This window comes from Podarcis cretensis (genome assembly GCF_951804945.1).
Source record: "Podarcis cretensis genome assembly, chromosome: 1".
In the NCBI taxonomy this organism is placed as follows: domain Eukaryota; kingdom Metazoa; phylum Chordata; class Lepidosauria; order Squamata; family Lacertidae; genus Podarcis; species Podarcis cretensis.
This window is the reverse complement of record NC_137170.1, coordinates 3,263,459-3,286,614: the sequence shown is the minus strand read 5'-3', so window position 1 is coordinate 3,286,614 and position 23,156 is coordinate 3,263,459. Positions and strand designations below refer to the sequence as shown.

General features: G+C 47.8%; 1 protein-coding gene and 1 long non-coding RNA gene across 2 annotated transcripts in view; both read left to right on the top strand.

Annotated features, from left to right (window-relative positions):
• The window catches only part of LOC307208946, a 220,806-nt gene that overhangs the window by 120,642 nt on the left and 77,008 nt on the right, over nucleotides 1–23,156 (top strand). The window lies entirely within an intron of this gene.
• Nucleotides 6,235–15,786, top strand: LOC307204011 (hemojuvelin-like). Its single transcript, XM_079955313.1, has 4 exons — nucleotides 6,235–6,756; nucleotides 7,296–7,462; nucleotides 10,406–10,908; nucleotides 13,245–15,786. The coding sequence occupies exons 2-4, from the start codon at nucleotides 7,369–7,371 to the stop codon at nucleotides 13,860–13,862; spliced, it is 1,215 nt and encodes a 404-aa protein (XP_079811439.1). The 5' UTR covers nucleotides 6,235–6,756; nucleotides 7,296–7,368; the 3' UTR covers nucleotides 13,863–15,786.

Below are 23,156 nucleotides of genomic sequence, written 5' to 3'. Positions count from 1 at the left end.
ACGACGACGATAATAATAATAATAGTAATACTTTATTATTACAACCTGTGTACAATGAAATTAAACGAGCTCTGGAGTCACAATTCCTTGGGAAAGGGTTGCCTGTCGCCTCTCCCCGTCCTCTCAGCCTTTGGATCAGGCCCAAGGCCGAAGCCAATCGCGGCAGCTTTGCAAGCTACCTGGTGCCTCCACCCCTGCTGGGCGCTGACGTGCTCCGCTGCCGTTCAATTAGGCTGGGATGAAGTGGGCAGGTGGCTGGCTGCGCCAACTGCTTGCCATGCCCTTGCAGAACTGCCGTGGCGGAAACACCTTCTCTGGTCTTGCATAGCCGGGCAATGAAGGTCGGCTGTTGGGCAAGAGGTCAGTGTCCTTGCCATGCTCCTCTGAAATAATATTTTATTAATTTCCCAAAAAGAACAAAAGTAAAATAGCAACAATACAGATTCATAACCAAACCTAATAAAACTGACTTCCCCCTAGTCCCTTCCTTGGTTCCATTATTTATCAACATACCGCATGTCCATTGTAAATTAAAAAAACACATTGGTATTACTTATTGCCCATTCATAATGTCATTACAAGTAGTTCTAGAATCCTGCTAGTGTATTAACCTATGTACATTGCTTCTGTATATATGCAATGAAGTCCTTCCAAACATCTTTAAATTCATTGTCATCAATTCCTCTTAGTTTCATTGTCAATTTTGCCATTTCAGCATATTCCATTAGTTTAACTTGCCAATCTTCTTTTGATGCAACCCTTTCTTCTTTCTAATAGTGTGCTAACAGCATTCCTGTGGCCGTTTTTGCATAATTGTATAAGTCCTTTTGTAATCCTGGTATAAAGGTAAAGGCAAAGGGACCCCTGACCATTAGGTCCAGTCGTGGCCGACTCTGGGGTTGCGGCGCTCATCTCGCTTTACTGGCCAAGGGAGCCGGCGTACAGCTTCCGGGTCATGTGGCCAGCAGGACTAAGCCACTTCTGGCGAACCAGAGCAGCGCACGGAAACGCCGTTTACCTTCCCGCCGGAGCGGTACCTATTTATCTACTTGCACTTAACGTGCTTTCAAACTGCTAGGCTGGCAGGAGCAGAGACTGAACAACGGGAGCTCACCCCGTCGTGGGGATTCAAACCGCCGACCTTCTGATCGGCAAGTCCTAGGCTCTGTGGTTTAACCCACAGCGCCACCCGTGTCCCTAATCCTGGTATATCCACTCCTGTAATACCTAGTAGGAAAGCTTCCAGTTTTTTTTTAAACAAAAATTATTTTAAACGTCTTCTTTGTTTCATTATAAATCATTCCCCAATATTTCTTGACGATTTTACAATCCCACCATCCTTGCCACGCTCCTTATGGGTTCACCACCTCCCAGGGGCTTTTCTTCCCCGTAACCTCTCAGAGATAGCAAACAGGCCAAGCTCACCCAGTGGGTTTCATTGCTGTCTGAATCCGAGTGCCACAAAACAGGATGGCAGAGATGAGGACAAAGGCCTTTGGGCTTCACCCTCCACCTTCCTGTCTCTCCGTCTTTCCCTTTATTTGCCCCTGCCCGCCCTTGAGAGGACAGCAGAGCTGGCGATGGCTCTGACGGAATGTGCTTGAGATCCGGTGGGGCACAGTGGTGAGACTGTGGGACTAGCCCCTGGGAGAGGCCAGGGTTCAAATCCTACCGCAGCCATAAAGTTCAGTGGGTGACTTTGGACCAGTCACTGTCTCTCAGCTAAATCTACCTGTCAGAAGAGCCTGCTGGATCAGGCCAATGGCCCATCTAGTCCAGCATCCTGTTCTCACAGTGGCCAACCAGATACTTGGGGAAGCCAGCAAGCAGGATTCGAATACAGGAGCAACTCTCGGCTCTTGCAGTTTCCAGCAACTGGCGTTCAGAAGATTGGCTACTGAACCCCTCCCTGCTAATTCTAGATTGCTCATGAGCAAGAAAGAAAAAGCACAACTCCCACTACTGATCTGTGGGGGAACTCCACTTTCTATAGCTCTCCATTTGGAGAAATGTCCATTTATTCCTAGGGACACGGGTGGTGCTGTGGTCTAAACTACAAAGCCTAGGGCTTGCCGATCAGAAGGTTGGCGGTTTGAATCCCCGCGACGGGGTGAGCTCCCGTTCTTCGGTCCCTGCTCCTGCCCACCTAGCAGTTCAAAAGCAAGTACCACTCCGGCGGGAAGGTAAACGGCGTTTCCGTGCACTGCTCTGGTTCGCCAGAAGCAGCTTAGTCATGCTGGCCACGTGACCTGGAAGCTGTCTGCGGACAAAGACTGGCTCCCTCTGCCTATAGAGCAAGATGAGCGCTGCAACCCTAGAGTCGTCTGCGACTGGACCTAACGGTCAGGGGTACATTTACCTTTACCATTTATTCCTACACTCTGCTTCCTGCTTCTTCAGCCAGTTCCTGTTCCGGAAGAAGTCCTTTCCTCTTATTTTTATGATTTTTAATATGCCATCTTGAATTTATGAGCACTTCGCAAGCATGATGATTTCAAACGAGTAAGGTAAAAAATAAAAAGGTAAAAGACCCCTGGGCAGTTAGGTCCAGTCTATGGGACCTATGGGGACTGAAGGCGACTATGGGGTTGCGGCACTCATCTCGCTTCAGGCCGAGGGAGCCGGTGTTTGTCCACAGACAGCTTTCCAGGTCATGTGGCCAGCAGGACTAAACAATTTCTGTCCCAACTGGACACCAAGACGGAAAGCAGAGTGCATGGAAACGCCATTTACCTTCCCGTCGCAGTGGTACCTATTTATCTACTTGCACTGGCGTGCTTTCGAACTGCTAGGCTGGCAGAAGTGAAGAGTTCCTCAGCCATGGTGATATATGAAATGGGATACCCCAACATTTATTTTGGGGTTCAGGGTTAATGGGCACATGGATTTTCCTTTCTTTTTAGCATTATGAACTTTTGAGCAAATAGGTAAAAGTTAAAGGTAAAGGACCCCTGGACGGTTCAGTTGCCGTTGCTGTAGGAAGTATTGCTGCTGTGTTCTAAGTGCACAGGGATAGACTTCAGGTCTCCGTGGAGTGCTGAAAGAAACTCTTCATATGCTCAGAGGTACTTTTTTCTAGATATAATGCTGCTTTGTGTTGTTATATTTAAAAATTGGGGTTGGCTTTTCCAGCCCAACTCCCCATCAACAGACTCTGTGTCCCCTAAGTCAATTACTGGTCACAGAAGAATGGATGGAGGCAGGAATCAGTTGAAGCAAGGCAAATCTTTATTTTTCTGTTGCAACAGAGTCCCGCCCCCCCTTGCAAGGGGCTGAGGACCCAGAACAAAGGTGTGCAAGAACTTTTAAAGACTAGACATTTCCCAACCCCTTATCCAAAGACCACCCAAAAAAGCATCATCCATCCATCACAGAAAGACGTGGTCCCCAACAGAAATTTGAGAGTGAGTGTCTTGTCTCCTGTCTGATAAGTTACCTGATAAATAATGGCCACTGATTGCATTACTTGGGCTGTCTGGCCCTTTCTTTGAGATGGTAAATACTTCAGTTCTGGAATTCAGGTCACAGGCCCACCCTAGAAAACTATTGGGAAAGGTTTCTCCAATATCTTTCCTTCTCCAGAGGAAATATTTGGAGTCATTAGGAGAGCCTGGATGGCTTTGGGCATCATTCTGTGTGCTAAATTAAAGTGTAATTTTCTCAGGGACTATTTCCTAAATTTTGAAGGGGGAATGACTGCTTTTCTGTGGAGTGTGTCTCCCTGTCTGCTTTGTGTATGCACCCTAAAATTATTATAGCAGCACCTTCGGCTTTAAGGAAGGGTGGGGCCAAGGATGAGAAGAGTTGGGCCAAGCCTGCACGGCTGAAAGGTCTAAGTCTCTGCAGGAGAGGCACCCAGTTTCATTTTCACTACTGGCCCTCCACAAGTGGTGATTCCTGAGGTGCAGTTGCCTGGGGCGTATTATTCTGGCCTTCCTCTTCTTCCTTGCTGCCTGCGAGATGCTGCTCTAAAGCGCGGCTCCTCTTTGCACTTTATAAAAGCGCTTCCAGCAGAATTTATGGTAAATCTGAAACTTTTTGAAAGATGGGCCAGGGGGCTGTGAGCTTCCTGGGGCCTACAGGCTAGTTAAAAGTTTGGTGTTGGCTGTTCCTTCTCTTTGCCTTCAGCAAATCTCCCCATCTCCTTCAAGTATTTGGCTGGAAGGGAAGGGACTTGGACCAGGTAGCTGGTCTTGTCTGGTGGGATGGGTTAGGTATGGTTTACATTGGTACAGTGGTCCCTTGGTTCTCAAACGCCTTGGTACTCAAACAACTTGGAACCCAAACACTGCAAAACTGGAAGTGTTTCAGTTTGTGAACTTTTTTCGGAAGCCGAATCTGCTCTATTTTAAGTGTTATGCTTCCAGTTTGAGTGCCACACTTCCGTTTTGAGTGTTACACTGAGGTCTGTCTGTTTTTGCTATTTATTTTGCGTTTTTGCGGCTCTTTTTTTGGTGACTGTGTGGAACCCAGTTCAGCTACTGATTGATTGATTGTGTGACTGCAGTGCATTGTTTATTGCTTTCGTTTTATGGATCCATGGTCTCATTAGATAGTAAAATTCATGTTAAATTGCTGTTTTAGAGGTTGTTTTTAAAAGTCTGGAATTGGTTTAATCTATTTTGCATGGGAAAGCGCACCTTGGTTTTGGAACGCTTTGGTTTTGGAACGGATTTCCGGAACGGATTAAGTTTGAGAACGAAGGTACCGCTGTACCTTGCGGGTTTGGGATTCGAGAGCTTTTAGAGTGTGCTCAAGCAAGCCTTTTAAAGGAGAGAGAGCGCCTCAGTGGGGTTTTTCTTTTTTGCTTGCTTTGTTTATTAAATTCAAGCCCCTTTTCTCCTCCAGACTGAAGCTCCCCTGCTGCTCTCCATAATTTCTGAAGGTGGAGTCTCTCCTCTTTACAGTTAGCTGAGAATAGCTTTCATGGTGTTAACCGCTTACTTTCTTTGGTCTTGCGTATTTGGGGCAGGAAGCTGCTCAAAAACAGTGTGGACTAGTAACTTTTGAAGCCTTGTTTGCAGAGGCCAATTTAGAGCTGGAAAGGAGCCACAAAGACTAGGTAATTTAAAGCTGTCTCTAAACATCCTCAATCCAGTCACAGGTGGCTGTGATTTGTAGTGGAAGAATGGCAATGGGGGGAGACTGCATAAGAAGCCTTTTCCTGTTTGGCTGTCTTCCTGCTCCAGACGCCATCTTCTGCCTATTTCCCTGCTCCGATTCCCTTCTCTCCTGCCTTCTGTTCCACCTCGCAGGGGTGTGTGTGTCTAGCTGAAGGTCCAGTCAGCCCCTTGCTTTGAAATCGGAGATGTTTGTTGCTTTCGAGGCTGGTTTCGGGCAGAAAAGCTCACCAGGGGCCAGAAAATGAGCAGGGCCAGTGACCTCTGGGTTGTTGCCTCTTCTGACCTCGGCATGCAGTTGATTCACCTCCGGCGATTGCTGGAACAGCTGATCTACACGATGCGGCTCATACATGCTCAGTGGCAGATCATCTGTCTAGCAAGCACAAGGTCCCAGATTCAAGAGATGCCTGCTTCAAATTTGGGAGAGATGCTGCCGACCTGTGTAGGCAATATAAGGCAGCTTCCTATGTCATTTACTGTGGAAGAATAGCCACAATAAAAAAGGTTGCACCTGTGAACGAGACCTCTCGCAACCATGTTTTCCTCGACTTTTATTTCAGAAATCAGAAAATCTGTTAGCCGCCATCCATCCTCCAGCCGCCTCCAGACACTCACACAGGACCTTCACTGCCCTCACTGGTTCTGATTTAAAAGAGAGGTACATGCATTTCCAAGGACAATTCAAAGTGCTATTTATGATCTCTAAAGCTTGGGCCCAGGCTACCTGAAAAATCTCTCCCTTTACAATCCTGCCCAGCTGTTAAGCTCCTTCTCTTGTTCCCGTCAACATTGGAGGCACAAATGGTAGTGAGCTGAGACAGAGCCTTTTCGGTGGCCACTCCCAGATTGTGAAATTCCCTCCCAAGAAAGATTGGACTGGCCCCCTCTTTGCTATCCTTCTACTGGCAGGCCAATACCTTCCTGTTCAGGCAGGCAGGTATTTGGAAACGAAGGGGAAGATGATGATGACCACCATCTGGAAGCGGCCATGCCTAACTTGCCGGCCAAAGCCTTTATCTCATCATCGACTGTCTTTGGCTCCCAGGCCGGGTGGGGCAGAGGGTGCCTTGGGCGATCGAGTGGTTGATCATTAGCTCCCACTGCAGGTTCGGAAGCAGGGACAAAGTTTGTGTGCCGTTGTTTGCCGACTTTTGCAAAAGGTCACACCGATATGTGTGTCCCAGCAGGATGGGGACACGCACAGCTTACCACAAAGTCAGCGACGGAGCCTGAGAAGAGAGGGAAAGGTCTTCCAGAGAAGTGAAAGCCAAAAGAGGAAGATCTTTCTTGCTGACGGTTGGTCCACCCTGGGGCAAGGAAGCCAAAGGAGGACAGAGCAGGGAGCCTCTGAAATGAGATGGAAAATGGAGGGGACAAGTGTTATTGCAGCGGTGATGGGAGTTGGCCAGCCTGAATTGGGTCACCGGTCACCTGGCTGGTCCGCTCTCTCCTCCGATGGATATTAGAGGTGTGACAGGGGCTGATGGTGGTCTTCCAAAGGGAACCCCCCACTTCAGAAGGTTTGGAACCGTGCCTTGGGCCACCAGAGAGGGCCCATAGGATTATGAATCGTAGCGCTGCAAGGGACCCTGAGGGATATCTGGTCCAACCCCTTGCAATGCAGGAATTGCAGGTAAAGTATCTCTGACAGGTGGACACCCAACCTCTGTATGAAAACCTCCAGTGAACTGAAGGGGGTCTTCTGCTGTCCTGTGAAGCAAAGGTCTCAATTTTCCCCCAGTGCTTTTCTGGGAAACAGTCCAGCAAAGATACTTCCCAGGTAAGCCCTGCCTTCATAGAGGCCTGACTGGACGAGATTTACAGCATGGTCCAAATCTGAAGGAAGCCCCAGTGAACCTACTCCCAGATATGGGAGAACAGGATGCTGCGTGATGGACCGTCGGCGTGATCCATAAGGCTCTTCCTGTACATTCTTGGGGGATCGGAGCTCTTTGTTTCCAAGACGTCAGAAACTATTGTCACAGAACTTTGTGAGGTGGGGGGAAGCAACATTCACCGTGAAGGCACGTGACTTGGTTTTTTGGGTTATTGTTTAAAGGGGAAAGAGTCAGTCGGATCTGGACCATGCATGCAGGAGAGCGCAGAGTACACGCAGGATGGGACCTTGCCAATTTATGGGCTGTAGATCTCTTGACTGTTCTTTCCTTCCAGTGAACCAGCATGGGAGGAGAACGGTGAGGAGAGGGTTGGGTGACCATTGTGCGTCGTCTGTGATTGGATCAGGATGCGGGGATCTGCCTGCTGCCAGAGGCCTCCGCGCCCAGCAAATGCTGGCGCCATCATTAAAGTGTTCATCGTCCTCCTGTTCTGCAGACACGGTAAGGGGATTGGCGCTTGGGTCATTCGTCAGAGAAAGTTGCAGCTTTGGTGAGCATGGGAAGAAAGAAAGAAAGAAAGAAAGAAAGGGAGGAAGAAAGAAAGAAAGGGAGGAAGGGAGGTTGGGGCTTGGCTTGGGAGGGCCCATTTGTATCCTCAGTTGTAAGCAGGTCTACTCGGGCCCAAGGTCCTCTGAGTAAAGGTAAAGGTAAAGGTACCCCTGCCCGTACGGGCCAGTCTTGAAAGACTCTGGGGTTGTGCGCCCATCTCACTTAAGAGGCCAGGGGCCAGCGCTGTCCGGAGACACTTCCGGGTCACGTGGCCAGCGTGACATCGCTGCTCTGGCCAGAGCCAGAGCCAGAGCCGCACACGGAAACGCCGTTTACCTTCCCGCTAGTAAGCGGTCCCTATTTATCTACTTGCACCCGGAGGTGCTTTCGAACTGCTAGGTTGGCAGGCGCTGGGACCGAGCAGCGGGAGCGCACCCCGCCGCAGGGATTCGAACCGCCGACCTTTCGATCGGCAAGCCCTAGGCGCTGAGGCTTTAACCCACAGCGCCACCTGTGTCCCTCGTCCTCTGAGTAAGTGTGCCTAAAAATGCCATCTTGAACATAATAATAATAATTTATTATCATTTATACCCCGCCCATCTGGCTGGGTTTCCCCAGCCACTCTGGGCTGCTTCCAACAAAACACTAAAATATAATAACCTATTAAACATTAGAAGCTTCCCTAAACAGGGCTGCCTTCAGATGTCTTCTAAAAGTTTGGTAGTTATTTTTCTCTTTGACATCTGAAGGGAGGGCATTCCACAGGGCAGGCGCCACCACCGAGAAGGCCCTCTGCCTGGTTCCCTGTAACTTGGCTTCTCACAGGAAGGGAACTGCCAGAAGGCCCTCGGAGCTGGACCTCAGTGTCCGGGCAGAATGATGGGGGTGGAGACACTCCTTCAGATATACTGGACCGAGGCCGTTCCCCGCTTCTCAATCCCAGAAGTTTGGTGGCGGGCTACAGCTGCTTAATGGTGAAAGAATATTACTCTGTGCATGCCCAGAGATCACCCACCCAACCTCAGGCCGAACCATTGCCGTATTTCAATGCTTAAGAACGTTACCACATCATTTCATGTTTCATAGATGTAGAATACAATCCTGTGGCTGGAGAGGAGATATTGTTGTTTTTTGTACTTTTCAGATTTATGCATTTCACTGATTTTACAATCTTTGACATTCCAAAACTTCACTTCCTTCCCCCTCTTTCTGCGGTTCCTTAAATTTATTTTTAATATCTTCTACATATCCAAATTAACTTAATTTGCTCATATATTCATCTTCTTTAAATATATACTCCTATGAAACTGCAGGTTGTTACAATAATCCTGCCAATGTTTTTAACCATTTACAGTTTATCTATATATATCCAATAAACCATTTCCATTCTTTTATAAAATAAACCATTTCCATTCTTTTATAAAAAAGTTTGTTTTCTTGATTTCTTATTCTTCCGTTAAGTTTCGCCATTTCTGCATACAGTGGACGCTTGGGTTGCGAACGTGATCTGAGAGGGAGGCACATTCGCAACCCGCAGCGTTCGCAACCTGCGACCCGCGCGTCTGCACACACGCGGATCGTGATTTGGTGCTTCTGCGCATGCGCAAAGCACTATTTAGCGCTTCTGCGCATGTGCAAGCACTGAAACCCAGAAGTAACCATTCCAGTACTTCTGGGTTCGGCGCGGTGCGCAACCCATAACCGCACAACCCGAAGCGTCTGTAAACCTGAAATATGACTGTTTTCCTCAAGTTTTTGTATCCATTCTTCCTTTGCTGGAACTTCTTCTTCCTTCTGTTGTTGGACAAGTAACATTCTTGCTGCTGTAGTCGCGTACATTAATAAGTTTCTTTTTCTTTTTTCTTTTTAAAAGATGATCTTTATTGGTTTTTTATAATTACATACAGTGGTGCCTCACAAGACGAAAAGAATCCGTTCCGCAATTCTCTTTGTCTAGCGGTTTTTTCGTCTTGCGAAGCAAGCCCATTGACGGCTTAGCGGATTAGCGCTATTAGCGGCTTTTAGCGGCTTATCGGCTTATCGGATCAGCTGATAAGCGCCTTAGCAGCTTAGAAAAAGGGGGGGGGAGGAAAAAAACCCCGCAGGAACTCGCAAGACATTTTCGTCTTGCGAAGCAAGCCCATAGGGAAATTCGTTTTGCGAAGCGCCTCCAAAACGGAAAACCCTTTCGTCTAGCGGGTTTTCTGTCTTGCGAGGCGTTCGTCTTGCGGGGCACCACTGTACTTGTCAGTATATGGAAACATCACCGCTGCAGACAGCCAGATTGTTGACACAACATGATGTCCTTATCTCTGGGAAAGAATTTCCCAGGACGTTCACAGGCTGGATAAGTCTTTGTGAAGTGTGTAACTTAAAACCTTCCGAGTGCGCATGTGCAGGAAGTTTGTCAGACTTGCTGGAAGAACTGAACTGAAAGGACGTGTTTTTCTCTAGTGCTCTAATGTCAGGAATAAACATGTAAATAGATTTTTGACTTATTTTCTTTCCCCTGCGGAAGCAGGAGGGAGGGGGTTGTGCATTTTGCCCATGCTTGGGAAAATGTCGCCTATCAAAATCTCCCTGGTCTGTCTGGATATCAGCCAGAGGAGGTTACCGGTAAGCAAGCTCTGAGGACAGTGAGAGGGGCCAGCCTCTATGGAGGGGGCTTGCAAAACAACAATTCAATGACATGAATAAGTTTCTATAGAGTTTAGGTAGTTCTGTCCCTGTAAATCCCAAGAGAAAAGCTTCTGGTTTTTTACAAACTTTATTTTAAACATCCATTTCATTTCATTTCCCAGTGAAATTGGGGAGGTGATTGTTGGCAGGTAGAGCGGAGAAGGTTGTGATGATGTGGCACTGATTTTCTTCTCTCTCCTGCCCCCCATCGTGCAGCTGACTCGCAGTGCAAGATCTTGCGCTGCAACTCCCAGTATCTGGCCGCCACGGAGAACCTGGACGACTCGGACGCGACGGCTGCTCGCTGCGACGCTTTGCGCGCCTACTCCAGCTGCACGCGCCGGACGGCTCGCACCTGCCGCGGGAACCTGGCGTACCACTCTGCTGTGTACGGCATCGAAGACCTCATGATCCAGAACAACTGCTCCAGGGAGGGACCCACTTCCTTGCCCCAGCCGCCCCAGCCGCCCCCCGACCACCAGGGCTTCACCTCCCTGGACATCTGCGACTATGAGAAGAGCTTTGCCCGCAAGCACGGGCGGGCCCCCGCGTACCAGCACTGCGCCGCCTTCGGGGACCCCCACGTGCGCACCTTCAGGGACCAGTTCCACACCTGCCGGGTGGAGGGTTCCTGGCCGCTCCTGGACAACAACTACCTCTATGTGCAGGCCACCAGCTCTCCCGTCGTGAAAGGGTCAAATGCTACTGCCATCAGCAAGGTAACAACCGATCATTCGAAAAGCTGCTCATCAGCTTTTTGATTGGCTTATGCCGGTGGTTCAAGAGGGCGCTGTAGTCCCACAATATCTATTGAGGGCAGCATGTTGGGTCCCTAATACAGTCATACCTTGGGTTAAATATGCTTCAGGTTGAGCGTTTTCAGGTTATGCTCCGCGGCGACCTGGAAGTAACGAAACACGTTGCTTCCGGGTTTTGCTGCTCGCGCATGCACAGACACCCAAAATGACATCATGCGCATGTGCAGAAGTGGCGAATCGCAACCCGCACAGTCGCACAGTTGCAGGTTGCATTCTACTCAGGATGCAAACGGGGCTCCGGAATGGATCCCGTTCGCATCCAGAGGTACCACTGTAATAATAATAATAATAATAATAATAATAATAATAATAATAATAAATGTCTAGGTGGCTTCCAACAGAATCTGAAGGCAGCCCTGTTTAGGGAAGTTTTTTCCGTTTGATATTTTATTGTGTTTTTAATCTCCTGTTGGGAGCCGCCCAAAATGGCTGGGGAGGCCGGCCAGATGGGCAGGGTATGTATGAATAGAATAGAATAGAATAGAAAATATAAAAAACTTGACATTAAAAACTTCCCAATACAGGCCTGCCCTCAGATGTCTTCAGAAAATTGTGTAGATGGACCAGATATAATTATTATTATTATTATTATTGTTGTTTTGTTGTTGTTGTTGTTGTTGTTATTATTATTATTGACATCTGTTGGGAAAGCGTTCTACAAGGTGGGCATCAGTGCTGAGAAAGCCTTCTCCCTGGTTCCCTGTAACCTCACATCTCCCAGTGAGGGAACCTCCAGAAGGCCCTCAGAGCTGGACCTCAGTGTTCAGACTAAGTGATGGGGGTGGAGACGCTCCTTCAGGTATACAGGGCCGAGGCCGTTTAGGGCAGTGGTCAGCAACCTTTTCCAGCCATGGGCCGGTCCACCGTCCCTCAGACCATGCGGTGGGCCGGACTATATTTTTTGGGGAAAATGAACGAATTCCTATGCCCCACAAATAACCCAGAGATGCATTTTAAATAAAAGCACACATTCTACTCATGTAAAAACACACTGATCCCTGGACCGTCCGCGGGCCGGATTGAGAAGGTGATTGGGCCGGATCTGGCCCCCGGGCCTTCGGTTGCCTACCTCAGATTTAGGGCTTTGAAGGTCAGCACCAACACTTTGAATTGTGCTCTTAAACGTCCTGGGAGCCAATGTAGTTCTTTCAGGACCGGTGTTATATGGTCCCAGTGGCTGCTCCCAGTCACCAGCCTAGCTGCCACCTTCTGGATTAGTTGTAGCTTCTGAGTCACCTTCAAATGTAGCCCCACATACTTCCACCTTAATTCACAGGCTTGAATCAGACTGGAAATCACCTGTAGCAGGAGTGGCTAACCAGCGGCCCTACAGCTGTTGCTGAACACCATGTCCCAACCACCCCAACAGCCAGCATAGCCTGTGGTCAGGGATGTTGGTAGCTGTGGTCCAGCAACAACCGGAGGACAGCAAGTTCCCCACCTGCAGGAGCACACTGGGAAGTGTGATTTCCCATGCTTCCCAGGTCAAACAGTTGGCACGGGAGCCATTGGAAAGCACAACTCCCATTGATCCCCGTGATGATGTTGATTACAAGCCCTGCTTCCCCCAAAACAAAATTTGGGCACAGATCTGGTTAAAGCTCTGAAGACAAGCCAGTAAATTTGAAGAAGGCAAGGCACTATCTGGGCTACTTCTGATAACAGAGGGATCTGGAAAAGTGGTGAGCAACTGTGAGGCAAGGATGGGTTTGCACCCAGAAGCCAATTTCTTCCTGCTTTTGCTTCTCCAATTCCTTCTGGTGGACAGCAGTCCTGCTTCCTTCCTCAGAATAAACAGGTCTCGAGGGTCCTCAGATGCCTGGGGTTTCCCTTTTGCTGCGCTTTAATCTTTTAAACGCAGGTGGCACTGTGGGCTAAACCACAGAGCCTAGGGCTTGCCGATCAGAAGGTCAGCAGTTTGAATCCCCTTGACGGAATGAGCTCCCGTTGCTCAGTCCCTGCTCCTGCCAACCTAGCAGTTCGAAAGCATGTCAAAGTGCAAGTAGATTAATAGGTACCGCTCCGGCGGGAAGGTAAACGGCATTTCCGTGCACTGCTCTGGTTCGCCAGAAGCGGCTTAGTCATGCTGGCCACATGACCCGGAAGCTCTATGTCGGCTCCCTCGGCCAATAAAGCGAGATGAGCGCTGCAACCCCAGAGTCGACCATGACTGGACCTAATGTCCAGGGGTCCTTTTACCTTTACCTTTAAGCTTTTAAGATCTCTGTTCTTTTCAGCTCACCGTCATTTTTAAGAACATGAAGGAGTGCATCGACGAGAAGGTCTACCAAGCGGAAATAGACAACCTGCCAGTGTCTTTTGTGGATGGTTCCGTGAATGGTGGAGCGAGGCCCGGGGGGAGCAGCCTGGTCATCTACGAGCGCACGCCCGGGCGGCATGTGGAGATCCGAGCAGCGCACGTTGGCACCACAATTGCCGTGCGCCAGGTGGGCAGGCAGCTGTCCTTCTCCATCCGGGCGGCCGAGGAGGTGGCTCTCTCCTTCACGGACGAGCAAGATTTGCAGCTCTGCGTGGGAGGTTGCCCGCCCAGCCAGCGCATCTCTCGAAGCAAGGGCGTCGGCAGCGGTGCCCTCGAGAAGGCTCGTCTGCTGTGCAAGGAGAGGCTGCCCGTCGAAGATGTCTACTTCCAGGCTTGTGTCTTTGACGTGGTGACTTCGGGGGATGCCAGCTTCATTCTGGCTGCCCGCGGGGCGCTGGAAGACGGCGAATCGTACCACCCGGATGTCAAGAAACTCCACATCTTCCATATCGACAGGGCTATGTGCCCCTGCAGCTCGCCTCTCCTCATTTTCACGTCCGTCATTTTAGTCTGTCACATACACTTTTATTGGTGACTATTTATATTTTGTAATGCCAAGGGATCAGGAGATGTGGCTGGCTTCTCATAAAGGCCTCAGCAAGCAAAGCCAGGGCCTTAGAAGAATTGAGGAATGGGCTCCCCCAGCTCATGTTGGAACGTTGGTGCCCCTGGGAAAGCTCTCCCGCTAGTCCTTGCTACCCTCTTTGTGTCTTGCCAACCACCTCCTTAAGGCCTGGGTGCTTTGTGGCATCCTTTGGAGCATCCGTTGCCACTGGGATCCATGGGAATTCTAGTTTCCCATGGATCCCGGAATTAAAATTCTTTGGCACAGGATGCATGGGAAACTTCAGTTCCCATGCATCCCAGTGAAAATGACGATCATGAGCCCTGCTCCCATGGAAACAACATGTTGGCACATCACTGGTTGAAACGCTGACGACTCTGAGGCTGAAGACAAGTGTGGAGTAGCAACTGATAAGTTTCAGGAACTGGGCTGAAACAATGAAAGTTGGACTCTCAGAGAATGTACCTTTTTTTTTTTAAAAAGGGAGAGGATGGGTTGGGAGAAACAAAGCAACAAGTGCTGGGCATACTCAGGTAACCTTAGAAACCATGGCAATCTACCCAACACTGTAAGCTGTCATTCCTTGGAAACACTTCCTCCCAAAAAACAATTATGGGTTATTTAATTCCTTCTGAAAACTGGTATCCATAGCTTGCTATGCAAATCTCTCTCACACAAATGCTGGTCACTTTAAGCACCCCTCCCCGTGCCAGTGTTTTGGGTAAACTACTCTGGGGCTGAGTATCTGCCAGGAGTCATTCATAACCAAACATGAAACCAGAAACTCCTCAAATATCAAAGGCAGGGGTGGGGCGCTTGTGGCCAATGGGATGTTGGTCTAACAGGATCTGGAGGGCAAGAGATATTCCCTGCAAGGGATACTTCGATGCCATAACTTGGAAGGCATGGACCCTCAACTCATCAAGTCCCAAACGAACCCTGCTGTTCTCCCAAAGTCTGTCCGTTTGTTTTCAGGCAAATCTGTTTTCTGCCACTTTTCATGATTCGGGATCTGGAGAGTGAGGTTTAAATGATGCACTGCAATGGTTCTGTTAAGGCTGGAGAGACAGCACTTCTTAAGAGAGCTGGGAGAATCTTGTGGTTGACTTAAAGAATGTCAGTGAAAAAGTTCACATATTTAATATATTAAAGTTGACGACGTTTTGTTTGATAGTTGTATCGCTTAGTGGTCATCCCTTTCCCATGGAGGCTGCTTGTGTGAGCCACATGGAACGCTTGCTGTGGAGCAGTGCTTTAGTAACTGCTTTTCCAGTAACTGCTTTTCACTGCTGCCTAAGACCCCATTTAAACCACCCATTTAAAGCCCCATGATATCACTTCAAGCAGCCAAGCAGAGAATCGTGGGAGGTGTAGTTTGTTAAGATTGCTGAGAAGAGTTTGGGAACCTTCCTGTTCCCCTTGCAGAGCTACAATTCCCCGAGTTGTTTAACCACCGGTCTCTCTCTCCATCGGTTACTCTGGGAATTGTAGCACTGGGAGGGGGCTAGGGGGTTGCCTAACAATTCCCAGCACGCTTAGCAAACTACAGCTCCCAGGATTATTTGGGGACAGTCGTGTTATGATGCTTTGGATAGATGGTGGGAATGGGGCATAAACTTCTGGAGGCTGGAAAAAGGCTGCTACAACTTAAAGCTGTAGTACCTTTCCAGGCACTGAAAGGGGGGAAACCTACATTTCTTAGCACCAAAATGGAAAACTGAGAGCGATGGCAAATGGAGGAGGGTCTGTGATGAACCAAAACCCTGTTCTCCCCCTCCATGTCTCTGCCTCAGAAACCCGACTCGGTTCCCGTCAGTTTCAGCTTCTGAACTCCACGCCTGCTGATCGGTATTGTTCTGCAAAGGGTTTGACATTAAAATAATTTAATTCTGAAGGCCTCGTCTCTCGTCGTGCTTTATTATTTATTTTACAGATTCATAAACTGCTTCACAGCCAGGAGCCATCAAAGTAAGATAAAATGAGATAAAGCACAAAAGATACAGACTCTAAAAACAAAATAATTTCTACAGTTCTGCCATTACTATCTCATAAAATGACTGGGCCACAATTTTGGGGAAAGCATAGCGTGGAGGAAGGGGGGAGAGAGGGGAAAGTTTTCCCCCTCCTCTTGTTTTCCTTTTTCTTTTGATTATGTATTTTGCATTTTTATATTGTGATTTTATCTTGTGAACTGCCCTGAGACTGTGGGTGTAGGGCGGGATACAAATAATAATAATAAATAAATAAATAAATAAATAAATAAATAAATAAATAGTGACACCAGAACTTGTGGGAGTCCAATGAAGCTGAATGATGGAGGATTTGGGACTGGGAAATGAGTGAACTTCTTCACACAACACATTGTTAAACTGTGGAACTCCCTCCCACCAACTCCTGCAGTGATGACCACCAACTTTGATGGCTTTAAAATAGGATTAGATAAAGTCCTGGAGGAAGAGAGGGCTATGCTCTGCCTCCACTGTTTATGTCTTCCTTGCATTCATATCCTCCAAGGAGTTCAAGGTGGCACAGCAGGCTCTCCTGTCCCTCAGTTAATTGTTGTTGTTTAGTTGTTCAGTCGTGTCCGACTCTTCGTGACCCCATGGACCAGAGCACGCCAGGCCCTCCTGTCTTCCACTGCCTCCCGCAGTTTGGTCAAACTCATGCTGGTAGCTTCGAGAACACTGTCCCACCATCTTGTCCTCTGTCGTCCCCTTCTCCTTGTGCCCTCTATCTTTCCCAACATCAGGGTCTTTTCCAGGGAGTCTTCTCATGAGGTGGCCAAAGTCTTGAAGCCTCAGCTTCAGGATCTGTCCTTCTATCCTCAGTTAATACCCTACAACAACCCTGCGAGGTAAGTTACGCTGTGCAGATGCCTGATTATCATCTTCCAAAGCAACTATTCTGACCTTAAAAATTGAAAGCGTAATGCTGGTGGTCAACAAAAGAGGTTTACAGACTCTCTCAAGGCAAATCTTAAAAAATGTAGTATAAACACCGACAATTGGGAAACACTGGCCTGTGAGTGCTCCAGTTGGAGAACAGCCTTGACCAAAGGTGTCATGGGCTTTAAAGACACTCGAACTCAGGACGCAAGGGAGAAACGTTCTAAGAGGAAGGCACGCTTGGCAAATCCACACCATGATCAACTCTCGTCCAGAAACCAATGTCCCCACTGTGGAATGACATGTGGATCCAGAATTGGCCTCTGCAGTCACTTACGGACTCATTGTTAAAGCCGCCTTTATAGAAGACAATCTTACTCAGCTACAAGGGATCGCCAAAGAAGAAGAAGTTAATACAACAAGCCTGCGAGGTAGGTTAGGCTGAGAGGCAGTGACTGGCTCAAGGTCACCCAGCGAGCTGCATGGCTGAGTTGGGATTCGAAGCCTGGTCTCTCCCAGGTTCCAGTTTGACGCTGTAACCACAACACCAAACTGGAGGCAGCAATACGGTACTTCTGAATACCAGTTGCTGGCATCCCTCAGGAGCTGAATTTGCTGCGAGATTGAAGGCTTGTGCATTCGCCCTTTCTCCCCTTTGTGTGTTTGCGTGTGCGTGTTTTATATTACTATTATTTCCAACCCTCTCCCTTTCTAACTCAGTTGACAGATTAATTTCTGACTTTGTTAAATCCAGAGAAATGAGACGTCTCCGCCACCAGGTGACCTTTGCTGAACAAATGTAGCAGCTTGAGAGGGCAATTTAGAAACCCTGTTCAAACACGATATTTGGATATGATCAAGGCCTTTCTGTGAAATTACAGATTTAACGCTCCCCTTGCTGCTAAATGGAATTCGGAGGAAAATATATCGCGCTGCGTTAGGGAGCTGCTCTGACAGGTGTCACCGGACATTTGTAATTACCCTGTCCCCGCCTCCATTGTGGTTTTGTGATCTGTTTTCGCACCGTATTTTGGGAGACAAAATGCATGGAGCTGGCGTTGGAGGGGGGCGGGCTTTGTGGTGTTTCTGGGGAACCATAGATAACGTTGCAGGATGAAGAATGAAAAAGGATGACATGGAATTTCTGTCTGGTTCCTTGTCAGTGTCAGAAACGCCAGAATGCAATAAGGTACAGGGAGGGTTCTGGCAAGGACAGTGAAATGGGCTGAGTAAGTTGTATTTTGTGGGACACGGGTGGTGCTGTGGTCTAAACCACAGAGCCTAGGACTTGCCAATCGAAAGGTTGGTGGTTCGACGAGGTGGCCGCGACGAGGTGAGCTCCCGTTGCTCGGTCCCTGCTCCTGCCAACCTAGCAGTTCGAAAGTACGTCAAAGTGCAAGTAGATAAATAGGTACTGCTCCGGCGGAAAGGTAAACAGCGTTTCCGTGCGCTGCTCTGGTTCGCCAGGAGCGGCTTAGTCATGCCGGCCACATGACCCGGAAGCTGTATGCCGGCTCCCTTGGCTAGTAAAGCGAGATGAGCGCTGCAACCCCAGAGTCGGTCACGACTGGTGACCTCCTGTAGCTCGGTCCCTGCTCCTGCCAACCTAGCAGTTTGAAAGCACGTCAAAGTGCAAGTAGATAAATAGGTGGCGGGAAGGTAAACAGCGTTTCTGTGCACTACTCTGGTTCGCCAGAAGTGGGTTAGTCCTGCTGACCACATGACCTGGAAAAACTGTCTGAAGAAAAACGCCAGCTCCCTTGGCCAGTAAAGTGAGATGAATGCTGCAACCCCAGACTTGTCCACGACTGGACTTAACTGTCAGGGGTACCTTTACCTTTTTTTAAGTTGTATTTAAGGACTGTGGTTGGATGAGAGATTGCTCGGAGGTTGAACAGCTAAGGTGATATATCTTTTGCCTCTACAGTCTGCGTCTTAATGGCAATGCTCTCACAGAGTCTATGTCCAGAATTGCATTGCTGTATGACTGGTTGGAAATTTGGTGTGAGTCTCTGTACTTGGACGCCTTAAGGGGAGGTTCCCAGACAGGGAACATGAAAAAACATCAACAACACCACATGCCTATGACATATTTTCTATTCTGGGATGAGTGTGGAATGCTTTTTAGGAAACAGTTTTATTCACTCAAAATGTGTAGCCTCCATATTTTTTTTTATGTAATGCAATCTACAGCTAAGGTTCCCAAACTGTGGTCCTAGGCCCACCAATGATCCATGAGCTTTGTTTAGGTGGTCTACAGTGTGTCTGTGAAGAAGAGTGGGCACAGTGTATCAAATAATCGTAGAATTGTAGAATTGTAAAGTTGGAAGGGATTCCCAAAGGTCATCTAGTCCAATCCAGGAATCTCAGCTAAAGCATCCAAACTTGGCTGAAAAACCTCCATGGGCGACTCTTTCACTGTTGGACAGCTCTTACTGTCGGAAAGTTTTTCCGTATGTTTCATTGGAATCTCCTCTCTTGTAACTTGAAGCCATGGGTTCGAGTCCTACCCTCCAAAGCAGGAGAAAACAAGCTTGCTCCATCTCCCATGTGTCAGCTCATAAGATATTTGAAGATGCTCTCCTATCTCCTCCCAGTGTCCTCTTTTCCAGGCTAAACATACTCAGCTCTTCAACCGTTCCTCATCAGGCTTGGTTTCCAGACCCTTGGTTCATTTTTTTACCCATTGGGTAAATTGCATCTTTACTTATTATTATTTTATATTCCACGGAGTTCAAATTGCAATGCAATAAAATCCTATACAAGAAATGAAAGAAAGAATAACGATGCAATCAAAACCAGGCACGCAATGCCCACCCACCCCTTGCAAGAATTTGAGTGTTTTGTGTGGCAGTTCCTGAGAGTGCTCTATCGCTAAGCTGCGTCTCCAAGTTTTAATGGGGGAAAACTAACAATTCAATTCCCTACCTGTAGTGACTACAGTACAGCGGTACCTCGGTCTAAGAACAATCCCAGAGCTCAGAAACGGCTTGCGCTAATGGAATTCTCTGTTGCAAAATGCACTCAGAACAAGGGGAGCTTCGAACACAGTCCCTGTCCTACTTGACCACCTGCATGGGTGGGGAATAATAATAATAATAATAATAATAATAATAATAATAATAATAATAATAATAATAATAATGGCAGCAGGTGCTCTCCCACTGAGCTATGTCCCTCCCCTACCATAGAAAGCAAGCTTCACCGGCCAGACTTCAGCCTGCCAGGCTGCTCTTAAGTTCCCCAAGAGAATGAGGATCCCTCCAAAGGGGTTTTCATATTCTCTTGAGAGCCAGTGTGGTGCAGTGGTTCAGAGTGGTGGACTCGTAATCTGGTGAACCGGGTTCGCTTCCCCACTCCTCCACATGCAGCTGCTGGGTGACCTTGGGCCAGTCACACTTCTCTGAAGTCTCTCAGCCCCACTCACCCCACAGAATGTTTGTTGTGGGGGAGGAAGGGAAAGGAGAATGTTAGTCGCTTTGAGACTCCTTAAAGGGAGTGAAAGGTGGGATATCAAATCCAAACTCTCCTCCTCCTCCTCCTCCTCCTCCTCCTCCTCCTCCTCTTCTTCTTCTTCTTCTTCTTCTTCTACTTCTTCTTCTTCTTCTTCTTCTTCTTCTTCTTCTTCTTCTTCTTCTTCCTGCACTTTGGAACTCTCTGCCTATTGAGATCAAGCAGACGCCTCTTTCTGGCGCCCACTGAAAACATTCTTGTCAAGGTAAGCCCAGATGCTTAGAAAACAGAGGCAATTTTAATCTGCTTTAGCGTTTTGACTTTTGTATGTTTTAAAGTAGAATTGAAAAGTCTTTTCTTGGTTCAGTTGTTTTATCTTTTTGTAAACCGCTTTGAGGTCTTTCTTAACAATCAAGTGGCATATACATTTTTATGACACGAATAATGAAATCGCAGTGCCGCAGGTAGGTCGAGGCTTAGCCCAGCGCACTCCCAGCTGACTCCACATAAATGTTACAGAACAGTGGCAATTCTGTTAGTGGTAGGAGAAGAAAACATACCTCGATTGCTTGCAAACTTTTCCGAGCCGGCTGCTGCAAGCCTGGCTTATTCCTATATCGTTTCAGCCAGATTTTTCCATTTATGGGGGGGGGGAGGGAGAGAGGAGGGGGAGCCACTTAATTAAACATATTCTGAAGCCCACAGCTGTATAATTTTTTTCGGTTGTTATTTAATTGCCTGAAATAAACCCCCTTTTGTGCATGTTGGTAATAAGCTATTTGCTTTGAGAAACGGAGCTCTCTGGCAGATGGCGGCAAGGAGCTTCTGGCTGGGAGACAGTCGACTTTTTTATTTTTTAAATTAAAAAGAGAGAGAAAGAGAGTAAGGAACATTATGTCACCAAACTACTCTTGCCAGGTATCCTGAAAGCAGCAGACCTTTGGAGCCATCGGAGATGGGAGTGCCCAGGTGGGGCATCGCCTAGGCCAGGGGTCAGCAAACTTTTTCAGCAGGGGGCCGGTCCACTGTCCCTCAGACCTTGTGGGGGGCCGTACTATATTTTATTTGGGGGGAAATCAACAAATTCCTATGTCCCACAAATAACCCAGAAATGCATTTTAAATAAAAGGACACATTCTGCTCATGTAAAAACATACTGATTCCCGGACCATCTGCGGGCTGGATTTAGAAGGCGATTGGGCTGGATCCGGCCCCCGGGCCTTAGGTTGCCTACACATGGCCTTTGTTGTTGTTGTTTAGTTGTTTAGTCATGTCTGATTCTTCATGATCCCCTGGACCAGAGCACTCCAGGCATTCCTGTCTTCCACTGCCTCCCACAGTTTGGTCAAACTAATGCTGGTAGCTTCAAGAACACCATCCAACCATCTCGTCCTCTGTCGTCCCCTTCTCTTTGTGCCCTCAATCTTTCCCAGCATCAGGGTCTTTTCCAGGGAGTCTTCTCTTCTCATGAGGTGGCCAAAGTCTTGGAGCCTCAGCTTCACGATCTGTCCTTCCAGTGAGCACTCAGGGCTGATTTCCTTCAGAATGGAGAGGTTTGTTCTTCTTGCAGTCCATTGGACTCTCAAGAGTCTCCTCCAGCACCAGAATTCAAAAACATCCATTCTTTGGCGATCAGCCTTCTTTATGGTCCAGCTCTCACTTCCATACATCACTAACCCATGGCCTAGGCAGCCCTAAAGAAACTTTGGGACTCATTGCCCCCCTCAAAGGTAAGCTGTGCTGAGGAAAAACTCTGGGCATATGTCCGTATTATTGCACGTCATCCCAGTCTCTGAGCAGAGCGAGATTCCAGGCGTTCCAGGCTTTCGCTTGGGGTTGAAGTTTTCCTTTGGGAATAAGGCACAGCAGAGACTGTGGAGTCTAATTTAGATTTATTTATGCACATATACAACCTGAGCCTATGATGGAGGGTCTTGTTTCTCCCATAGCTGCAGCCTTGAATCCTAGCCGAAAGCAAATGCTGTACAATGCCTCTGCCTTTTCGGGCCTGTAAGCTGGAATAACGACTATTTTCATTATTAAAAGATCACAAACAGATGTAGTGCTCTCATTGCACCACAATGGCTGGTTCCTGCTGGACGTTTCTACTGAACATCTGTGGCCTCCCCCTGTTTCTCTTGACACGTGTACCAGTGTATGTCAGAATATTGCAACCGCTGTTGCCAGTCTCCCTCTACAGTGGTACTTTGGTTCTCAAACTTAATCCGTTCCGGACGTCCGTTCCAAAACCAAAGTATCCAAAACCAAGGTGGTAGTGGCGCCCGCCCTGTGGAACGCCCTTCCAGCAGATGTCAAAGCGATAAACAACTACCTGACATTCAGAAGACATCTTAAGGCAGCCCTGTTCAGGGAAGTTTTTAACGTGTGATATTTCACTGTATTTTTGGTTTCTATGGAAGCCGCCCAGAGTGGCTGGGGAGGCCCAGCCAGATGGGCGGGGTATAAATAATAAATTATTATTATTATTATTATTATTATTATTATTATTATTAGGTACGTTTTCCCATAGAGAGTAATGCAAAACAGATTATGTTCCAGACATTTTAAAACAACCCCTAAAACAGCAATTTAACATGAATTTTACTATCTAATGAGACCATTGAACCATAAAATGAAAGCAATAAACAATGTACTGCAGTCACAATCAATCAATCAATCAATCAATCAATCAATCAGCAGCTGAACTGGGTTCCACACAGTCACCCAAAAAAGAGCCGCAAAAACAAAAACGCAAAATAAATAGCAAAAACAGACAGACCTCAGCGTAACACTCAAAATGGAAGTGTGGCACTCAAATTGGAAGCGTAACACTAAAAACGGAGCACATTCAGCTTCTGAAAAAAGTTTGCAAACCAGAACACTTAACTTCCGGGTTTGCTGTTGTCAGGGGTTCAGGAGCAGAGGC

What these genes read in the sequence shown, in the direction of transcription:
- LOC307204011 (XM_079955313.1), top strand. Translation starts at nt 7,369, where the DNA reads ATGCGGGGATCTGCCTGCTGCCAGAGGCCTCCGCGCCCAGCAAATGCT. An exon ending in CCTCCTGTTCTGCAGACACG is followed by an intron (nt 7,463 to 10,405) that starts GTAAGGGGATTG and finishes CCCATCGTGCAG; the next exon opens with CTGACTCGCAGTGCAAGATC. An exon ending in ATGCTACTGCCATCAGCAAG is followed by an intron (nt 10,909 to 13,244) that starts GTAACAACCGAT and finishes TGTTCTTTTCAG; the next exon opens with CTCACCGTCATTTTTAAGAA.